Here is a 10,307-nt window from a genome sequence, read left to right as displayed (position 1 = left end):
TAGGTTTAACAATAAATATTTATTAACCTTATATTGTATGTGTACACTGATGCGTAGAACTCGCGGTTAATGTTATCGGTTCGCGATTCGCGATTACAAGTTTGGACTCGAGTCGATATGTGTTTTGATACGCGATACTTGTTCGGAGGGTGATTGCTCGAAATGCCGAAAACTTAGATCAATGATTGTCTCGAACCGTTGCTACTGCAACGACCGTTGTGTAACGACTGAGTAGAAACTGCGTAGGGACTGACATTCCGTCACGATAATGCTGCGAAGGAAAACTATGATGGGGTGTGTCTAAGGATGCGAGATCATCAGATTCGTTGAGGAAAGCCTCGGTTCGGAAAGTGAGGGAAATGAACGTCGTTGTTAATTGGCGAATTTTGTATTGGTCGTTGGAAAAGGATGCTAACTGCCCTTGAGAGAAAGTTGCTAGCGGAAAGCATCGTACGTGAGAAAAAGCAAATTTCTCGTGTCTTCCCGTAGTAGGTGATAGACTTAGAGACTGTTGAGACAAAGATTATTTACTTTGGAGGACCTTAGCTAAATAAATCCTGAGATTTATAGCGGATCCTTAGGCTAGCTGAAAATATTCTTTGAGGATGTATCGACATCTAACAATCATCTTGTCCGAAGAGTTGGGTCTTTGTGTAGCAAGCCACGGGACAGAAACCGTTGGAAAATTTACTGTCGAGTGCCGCTACAGATCTAATTGTCGCGATGTATGTGGACGACATTCTTGCGTTTGGAACAAAGACTATGATTACTATGTTCAAAATTAGTATTAAGGAAAAACTAAACGTTAGGATGCTGGATACTGATACTCAATTTCTGTCCGTCCATTTGAGTAAACCAAACAGTACTACTATTGTGTTTGACCAATCCGTGCAGATAGGTCAAATGCTGAATTTGTTTGATATTACTCATGAGAGTAAACACCACTAGCTAAGGAGTGTGAAGCTGGTTTTAATGTTGAGTGCGATGAACCTTTTGACAAAAAGTTGTATGAACAAGCTGTTGGGCATATAATGTACGCCGCTACTGTAAGCCGTCCTGATGTCGCGTGTACAATAGGTAAACTAAATCAAAAGTGTGCAAATCCTACTGTGCCTGACTGGAAGGCAGTGAAGCGTATTTTTAGGCACCTGCTAAAGACCAACGACCTTTAAAGCTGGTATACCAAAAGACAGGACAACCTTTGAAGGAATGCGATTCAGATTTTGCAGAGTGTTCAGTAGGTAGAAAATCTAGAAGTGGGTATATTTTCATATTTACTGGTGGTGCAGTATCTTGGTTGTCGAAGAAGCAGCCTATCATATCTCAGTCGACTTGTGAAGCAGAATTTGTAGCAATGCAGGAGGCAGTAAGGGAGACTGTGTGGATATCCTTACTATTAAGAGAGTTGGGTCAATTGTCATATTGTCCCCGTCCATGCAAAATTTTTTGTGACAATATTGGAGATATTTCATGGTCCAAGGATGAGGTAGTCGCTGAGAGTTCTAAGCATGTCCAAGTACGTTATTTTTATATTAAGAACTGCGTGTCGAAGGGAATATTAGATTATACATATATACCTAGTCCTGAGAATGTCGCTGACATTCTTACCAAAGGCTTAAATAGAGTTAAAACTCAGTATTTTACCAAAGCTATGGGGCTTGTAGAAACTACGATCAAAGGGGAGTGTTGAGAAAAGTTAGCTTGGTATGATCGCTAGTTACTACAAGCTAAGTTGGTACGACTTCTAACGACGCTCTTTTGTCTTAAAAGTCGACCACGTATTAATTGACTAAGTGTATCCTGTGTGTTAAGACGTGTTGTACGAAGCGGAGAAATATAGAGAGAAAAATCAAATCTGTGTGAATCGATTAATCATCAACCTCAAACCTACATCAATTAACGACAAAAGCATTTTCAAGAGATCTTGGTCGCAATTCTGGCATTCTGTGTTGGTTGGCGTTGACAAGGATTTTAACAAGTTCAAGCGTTTCGTTGATTTGGTCTACCTTTCCGACTTTAATTTTTTACTTAGCAGTATTGTTTCGTGATTTAATTGGTATAGTATTATGTACTATGGATAATGGCGTGTTGGCGTAGTTGTGTTGTCAATGTCTGTAATATTGTATAATTATAACAATATTGGATAATTGTAATATTGGTGCTTTCTGTAGACGTAGAGTGCGCTCTATTGTTTGAGATATGTCGTAAAATCGATTTCTCTGTTACCGAAGTAGCAAGAGGTTCTTTAAATTTCTGTGCCGATATGATCGATTCACTTACTTTCTTATTTTCCATAGTGAGAAATAAATAGATGTACTCGTGTTCTCTTTTTGGATAATGTTTGGTAATATGGCTTTCTTCATTACAGCAAAAACAACTAGGCTTATCCGTAGTTATGAATACTTTATACTGAGTCTTTCCATGTGTAACAATAAAAGGGTTCTGAAATTTTAGATGTATCTTCCGGGCCTCCTAAAGCTTAGTATATGGGAAAAACGTAATTCTTGAAGGCTAACCCTTAAAAGGGACATCTTGGAGGTAGTTCAAACGTGATTGTTTTTTTTTCCTAAAGTTTCATGCGAAATAATATTAAACAGAATAATTCGTTGAAACGGATAGATCAGTGGCCTTACTTTCACATTTATATTATTGATGAAAACGTTTTTGTACTTGTCTATTAAATAATCCGACTGATTCTTTTTCTTTTGAATCGAGATAAATGCACACTCGTGTATGTGAAGTGAATCTTATGGAACGAGGTGCCACTATTTTACCAATAGCATTTACATAATCTTTAATGTACAATCCTTCTACTAACTTCAAAACTATCGTTTGGTCTTTTTGGAGAAAAATGCAGTTATTAATGATCTCCGCATATTCGTCGGTAAAGTTTTTAGTTCGGTTGGGATTTTGGAATACAGGATTCATTGAATTAGGCATTGATGAGGCAGGACCCCATGCATGAGGATTCAATGTTTTAATAAATTCTATAATCCACGATGTCTGTCTGTCCTTGCCAGGTAATTCTGTTTCTCTTATTTCCTACTATTATCAACAAATTATTTTCTCGCTTCCTTAGTAATAACATCGACTCATTTTTAATTTTATAACGTACCAAATACGGACTTCAATTTAATTATGGGTCAAACACTAACATGTGTACTGGATCGTTATCTTGACGGGCCTAACAGTTTTGACGTTAATCTATCTCTACTTTAACCAATTATTATTTTCGTTGTGAGGTGCAGAAATACGCAAGGAAACTTCAATCAAATGAATAAGGGCCATTACGCACTTGGTCGCCCGACGACCAAGAACTATGCGAATGGACTCGACGACCAAGCTCGTCAATTCGAAAACTCAAAGGTTGTCAGCATTGTAGAAATGCTCGAACAGAATAGATGCCGAAGAAACTGTTATAATTATAAAGTTAATTTTAAAAAAGGGGGAAAGGGAAATATCGGGTACATCCTTGGGTACGTTCTTGCAAGAACCTCATATGAAAGAAATTTACACAGTTTTTAACACGTTGACTGCCACGCATGTTTTCAAAGAAATTTCCGTCATGCCACGCGTACAGCAGTACCAAGCGTTCTCTGCTAGGTGCTCCCATCGATATTTTAGTAATGCGAATCGCTCAAGTGGTGGTCTCAAGAACGACCTCTCGTTTCTTTTGTTCGCAACATTAGAACCACTAGCTGTTGTTGAATATAACGAAGGAAAGTGGTATAGCTTATTTTGACCAAATGATTTCTTATTCCACCACAATTAGAAAAGGAATCAAATGGTACAGAAAACTTGGCATTCAACTCCTTCTGGGAATTTCTGTTGTAAACGCTTTGACGGTTTACAAAATTGTAACGAGGAAGAACATAAATATTAGAATATTTAGACAATTATTAGTTGCAAAATTATTAAGGTTGTCTGAAAATACAAAAAATCCTTGTCTTCGACGGAGTCAGCATAATATCGCCGTTCGGAAAAATGATTCCGGAAGAAGCATTAGACGCACATGCAAACTATGTTATGCAAATAGAAGACGTCGAATGGACCGAACAAAGGCACAAAAGAATTTGAAAAAAAACAACAACTTATTGTCCAAATTGTCCCGACCAACCTCAGCTATGTATAGAATGCTTTAAAGTTTTACATTCTAAATAATTTTTTGAATAAACCATTTTCGTATTACTTTTATAACAATTCAACAGTTTTATTATTATGGAATATCTTTTCAAATACCTACGACGATCCTTCGCAAGTAGTCAAATACCCGAATACGGGTGTCGTGGCAGTCAACGTGTTAAAGACAATCCATGTCTAACGAGGCACCAGTATGTCGATCATGTTTCCGTGATCGCTAGAAACTCGCTGCTTACCACGATCAAGAGCGTACGGGCTCATATACTTCAATGAATCCAATGGTCGCTAGCCGCTAGTCGATAGTGCATATTGGCCCTAATTCTTTCATTTTATTTAATGAAAAATATAAGAAACTTAAAATAAGGTTCAGCTTCTCTTCCCTGTTATTATATGTTACAAAATTATTTTATTTTTATTTTTATCATCCTTTTTAAATCCTATTCAAAATTTGACATGCTGTTATGTATTAAACATAGTAAATCATTCCCTAAAAAAGAATCAGATATCATGAAATATTTTTAATAGTCTGATATAATATTTAAAATGTTCTAGCCATTTCATATCCTGTATCAAAATAATTAGCAAAAAAGAAATGTCAGAAAATAAAAATCTCCCAAAAAATAAAAAGCCCCTAAATGAAAAAAGAAATAGAAAAAGAGACTGAAATATTTGAGAGAAAGATTTTCATTAATAAAAAAAAAAGGAAGAAAAGTGATGTATGAGAGGAAACTATAGAATTTCTAATTAAATCGAAGAAGCAGTTTAATTCAGTATCAATCATATTATTCTTGACAATGTTTTGATAATCACCTACATAAAGACATGTATAAAAGAATGAAGAGAGAACCTTTTCTTAATACAGATATGTACTACCACTATTATCAATTAAAAATAAAAATACGTTGTGGAAAACAATATTTTCTTAAAAAATCTTTCTAAAAAAATAATTCTTACAAAAAACATTGCAAAAAATATCAAACATATACTAAAATAGAGCTCCTGCAATCCCATGGAAGAAATGTACACAATAAATATATTATAATTCTTATTTTTATGTAAATTATAAATATTTTTTTTAAAGATCTATCTGCATATTTTTAATAACCATATCTACCACGATTATTTTTTTTTTATAGAAATTTACAAGGAACTTAATTTATTATCTTATAGAGACTTTATAATCTTCAACTCTACAGTATGAAATATTTCTATTTGGAAGTCACAATCTGATATCTACAAAATATATTGTATTATACGCTGTAAAACCTTATTATTATATCGGTATATGTATATCAATATTAATTTATTTTTAAAAATCAACAGAAATAATTATTTTGAATATTATATATTAAAATGATAATTTGGTGTATCTGTTACATTTGTTTTGCAGAAACATTTCTGTATCACTATTTATATCAATATTAATAATTTAACATAAAAATAGTACCATATTTATAGTTTTTAATTATAACGAAAACTACCTCACATTGCTTCCATTTAAATTATTAAAATCTATTAAGTGCATTTGTGGCTATTTATATACATATATATACATATATATTACTCTTTTTATATGTTTAAAAAAAATACAATTTCTTCGAAATTTATATACTAACATGTAAAACAAATATGTTACTATATAATATTTGCTGAGAATGCAAAAACAATAAATGTATTTTTTATGACTCTATTATACAATGAACAAAAATAAATATATTTTGTATTTTATTTAGATAAAATACTATAAATAATTTATATGATCATCATACATTCATTCAATTCACATCAGTCACAAAATTCACTTTGATCACAAAATTCTAAATAAGTATATTACGATCAAATAAGGAAATATGTATACAAAACCTTTCCCTAATTCTAGCACACTTTCTGCGGTGATTTACCTTGAATGCAAAATTAATGATTCGATCTTTGTATAAATAATATCAACTCGTTCTACGTAAAATGATATAATGATTTATCAAAAGTCAGTGTATCAAAATACGTACCTGTTTTCTTCAATTACATTTTTTAAAAAAATATGTGCCATGTATACATAAAGTAAAAAAAAGGAGATAAGCAAATCATAATTAATCAATTAATCGACGGTAATGCCCCTCATTAATTTTCGAAATTACAATTCTCATCCACCTTAACATCCTTAACTTACAAAAAGGTAAATATTCTCACTCAAAGATAGATAGATAGAAATCATGAATCCGTTAAACCGTCGATTGCAGTGGTAGGCTGTAGATTTATGATGCAACAATAATTTTACGTAACAATAATTAAATGCATCGCACATCTATGAAAATGATATTACTGAAATCATTCTACGAATTAAATAAATATAATATTTACATCACAGAACCTAAACCATATTTATCGTATCGTTTGAGACATGTGTAATGGCGTTAACATCAAATCGAATGCAGCATCCTTGAAATTTGCGCCTCTTAAATTCGCGTCGTGTAAATCAGATCCCGATAAGTCACAACACTGTAACAAATATAAATAATTTACTTGTATCATAAAAAAACAAAGAAATATGTATTATAAGAAGAATAATTATTAATAAGATACTACCTCTAAATCAGCACCAGCTAATACAGCTGATCTAAGAATACAGTTTCTTAAAATAGCATTTTTTAACGTTGCCACCCTAAGATTTACAGCAGCCATGATACTGCCTTCAAGATTGGCACCTTTAAGATTTACACCTTCCATATTAGCGGGTACACCTAAAGGGTCTTCAAAATTACACGAATGTAGATCAGCAGCGGCTAAATTCGCGCACAACATTCTTACGCGAATTAACTGTGCACCTTGTAAATTTGCATAAGACAAATCTGCTCGTTCAAAACAACAGCCAGATAAATTCGAACCTGCTAAACTACAGCCACGCATAATTGCATACTGAAATATTATTTCAAAGTTATGATAACTACATTTATTTATTTACATGAACTGAATGTATTATTATAACACCAAAGTAATTCTAATTACCTTAAAATTTATATTCCTGAGATCTAACTTTGATAAGTCAGCACCAACAAAATTAACACCTTGAAATCTAAGTTCTGAAGTTGTAGGTGTTGACATAATTGCTTTAAGTACATCTTTACGAGTAAAGGATACCAAACCACTCCTTTGAAGTTCTTTTTCATCTGCCATTGCAGTCAATATATCAATGGCACCTTCTATTCCATAGAAACGTGCTTCTGCCAAAACACCTAAAAAAAATGAAATATATAAAAATATAAATAAAATTACAACTAAAAAAGAAAAATCTTATATTCAATAGAAAAATTATTTAAATCATAATCACACCAAAAACCCATACAACTAACAAATTAATGAGTTACAAAATATTCTAAAAATCACACCTGCTGCATTCACATTGGCATCAAGTATTATCTGTCCATGTCTTAAATAATTCAACAATGGTTCAAAGTACGTGGGACTTCTATCAATTAAAAATGCACCATTTTTGTCTTGTCGACTAGGTAAGATTCTTTGTTCTGTGTCTGTAGCGTCTGTAAACATTCTGTGTTTTCGTATTATAAGTATGTGCAAAAATATTAACTAAAAATCAATAAAACAGTACCAGTACATTTTCTAATATAGTAATTACAACTCTGCTTAGACCATAAATCAATTAAACATATTTGCTTACCTGGCCAACATACACGTTGGTTCCTTTTTTGTTAAAGTATCTCTGGTTGTTGTGAAATACTTTCCACCGACATTCAGTGTAATCCATTCTGAATTAACTGAATTCTGATTTATCTGACTCCGAGTACAAGGCTTATCCTTTGGAATAAAATCTTCTCCACATGAAACATATAAAACATCGTCATCCCTGCAAAAAATTCATTCTGCTAAATTATGTGTGATATGAACATAATAGAAAAATAGCTTGATTTTTGATATAGTTTACTTTACCGAACTATATTGATATCATCGATTTCTCCACCCTGAACATTAAATATCCTTTTAGCAGTAATGTTAAATTTTGAACCAGCTGCTGTTAGCAATTCATCTAATGAACTGTTCACTATAAATACCTAAAACAAATACAAATCAAATTATATATCTAAAATTTATTATAATTTATTAAAATAACCATCTAAATCAATTTTGAATGAAAAACTTTGTTATTACAATTCTATTCTACAAGTAAAATTAAATTACATTTCTCCATAAAATGTATTAAATCTTTCATGAGTATAAATTTATCATCTATAACATAGAAATATTATAAAACAGTAATTCTGTTTATTTTTACAATCCTCTTTTTATACTTATTTTAATTGTTAACTATATAAATTTTTTAATAAGTATAAAAATCTTTTATAAAAATTAAATACAAAAAAATACAAATACAAATAATACAAATAAAACAATAATACAAATAATACAAAAATTAAATGCAAATAAATGGGTTTTAGAAATTATAAGGATATTTTCTCATATTTTAATTCATAATTTTCATTGTTCTATTAAAGATTTTATTTAAATATTACCGTCTCCAGTTTAAAAACTAAAGAATATAAATATGTATAAACCATACTTATATTTAATATTCATTAATTAACATATTAACAATAATTAACAAAATTTACTAACACATTTAGATACAAATAAAAATATATCTATTTTGTAGATTAAATATTTTATTTAAACAAAAAGAAATTATAAGAATATTAAATATAAAAATCCCCTAAACAGCTATCCACGCCAAAAAAAAGATAATTTCCAAGTATACACTTAAAATTTTGTTTATGTAATAAACATACAGCATATATATGTAGCAACATTTTTCTAATATCTCTATAAGTATATCATATATAAATAATATATAAATTCATATTATTCAAAAAAAAATAATATGTAATTTAATTACGATATAAAGCAAAAGTTGAAAAAATATAATGTGAAGGAATTGATTGAAAATAAAAAGTAAACAATTAATCAAAATTTATTATGCATATGAATAAAATCGCAGCCACCTTGCCATTTAAAACATCGGTGCCATTGACAAAAAGTGTTACCCTCTTCATAACTAGAAAACTGTAAATCTTAATGTAATAAAAAAGTAGTATTAGCCAGCAATACTAAATAAAATAAAATCACAAGCAAACTGCATTTAACACCGACCAACTTGCCATGTTAAAAATGGCTGTAAGATCTGAGGTATACATTTTTCAGATGTTAATACCATACAACTAAACGTGAATCATAAGTTTCTCATTGAGAAAAGGCCTTAAGTGTAAAGTTTTGACGCTTTCATAACTGCATATAAAGAAAATTGTAATTTAGATAAAAATTATTACCATGCTTTGATTATTACATTATAGAAAATCTAAACTACTTTATTTCCGTTTTTTTGATAATTACCAAGATAAAATTTAAAAAATATATCTTTATAATGTTTCGTATCATGTAACAATCTAATTATCTCAATTAAATATAATTAACTTTAATTAAATATAAAAATAACTGTGATTTATTATTACTGAAAGCATGCAAATTTAAGTGAGTGTGTATTATACTGTTATCAGAGAAAATTTCTTCTCTGCTGTTATATTCGATTTGATGAAATCTGGGGGCTTTAAGATTATTTCGGATGCCCATAAAACACTGAACACAGACTTCTGTCTGTGGCGCTGAATCAGAATTATATAAACAAATCTCAGCATTCATATACCAAAACTTAGTGAAACCGTCCAAAAATTGAGTCGTTTTTAGTCATGAAAAATCAACATGGAAGGTCAATAAAGTCCCCGCGTTCTTACAAGACAGACAGAAATGAGTAGAGTGTCTCTGATTCCGTCTAAGATATTCATATCATGTCACGCGTGCGCAAAATGAGAACCTTCTTGTCTACCATGTTGATTTTTCATAACTACTCACGATTCAATATTCGGGCGGTTTTCCCTAGCGAGTGTCAAGAACCGTCTATATCACTGTGGTGTGTACGGTCGGACGCAAAAGTTTTATGATTTTAAAGTCACTCGTTATTTGCAGCTTACACTATTATACCTAGCAATACGATTTATACTATGCTGCACTATGTACAAAAATCTACAAAAATTCACAAGCGCATTGTGCTACAATAATTTATAAGCGATCTGTTTTACACATAGTCATATATTAAATCAATTTTA

At 31.1% G+C, this 10,307-nt stretch overlaps 1 protein-coding gene across 4 annotated transcripts; it reads right to left on the bottom strand.

Moving 5' to 3' along the window:
* Positions 1-6,438: 6,438 nt before the first annotated feature.
* LOC117240904 (BTB/POZ domain-containing protein KCTD9) lies at positions 6,439-9,371 on the bottom strand. Of its 4 annotated transcripts, none has more exons than XM_033506930.1 (7): positions 9,150-9,371; positions 8,083-8,204; positions 7,814-7,999; positions 7,524-7,603; positions 7,144-7,370; positions 6,724-7,053; positions 6,439-6,636 (listed from the first exon to the last, which is right to left on the bottom strand). In XM_033506930.1, the coding sequence occupies exons 1-7, from the start codon at positions 9,198-9,200 to the stop codon at positions 6,520-6,522; spliced, it is 1,113 nt and encodes a 370-aa protein (XP_033362821.1). In that variant the 5' UTR covers positions 9,201-9,371; the 3' UTR covers positions 6,439-6,519. The 4 variants fall into 4 exon arrangements, with proteins under 4 accessions (XP_033362821.1, XP_033362820.1, XP_033362823.1 ...); XM_033506929.1 differs by having other exon boundaries at positions 7,524-7,684; positions 9,150-9,366; XM_033506932.1 differs by lacking the exon at positions 9,150-9,371 and having other exon boundaries at positions 7,524-7,722; positions 7,814-7,964; positions 8,083-8,206.
* Between the last annotated feature and the right edge of the window lie 936 nt (positions 9,372-10,307).

The sequence above is a fragment of the Bombus vosnesenskii genome, unplaced genomic scaffold, assembly GCF_011952255.1.
Source record: "Bombus vosnesenskii isolate JDL3184/JDL3185 unplaced genomic scaffold, Bvos_JDL3184-5_v1.1 scf7180000015060, whole genome shotgun sequence".
Lineage (NCBI taxonomy): Eukaryota > Metazoa > Arthropoda > Insecta > Hymenoptera > Apidae > Bombus > Bombus vosnesenskii.
Note: the sequence above shows the minus strand (reverse complement) of the source record. Positions and strands in the feature narration are given on the sequence as shown.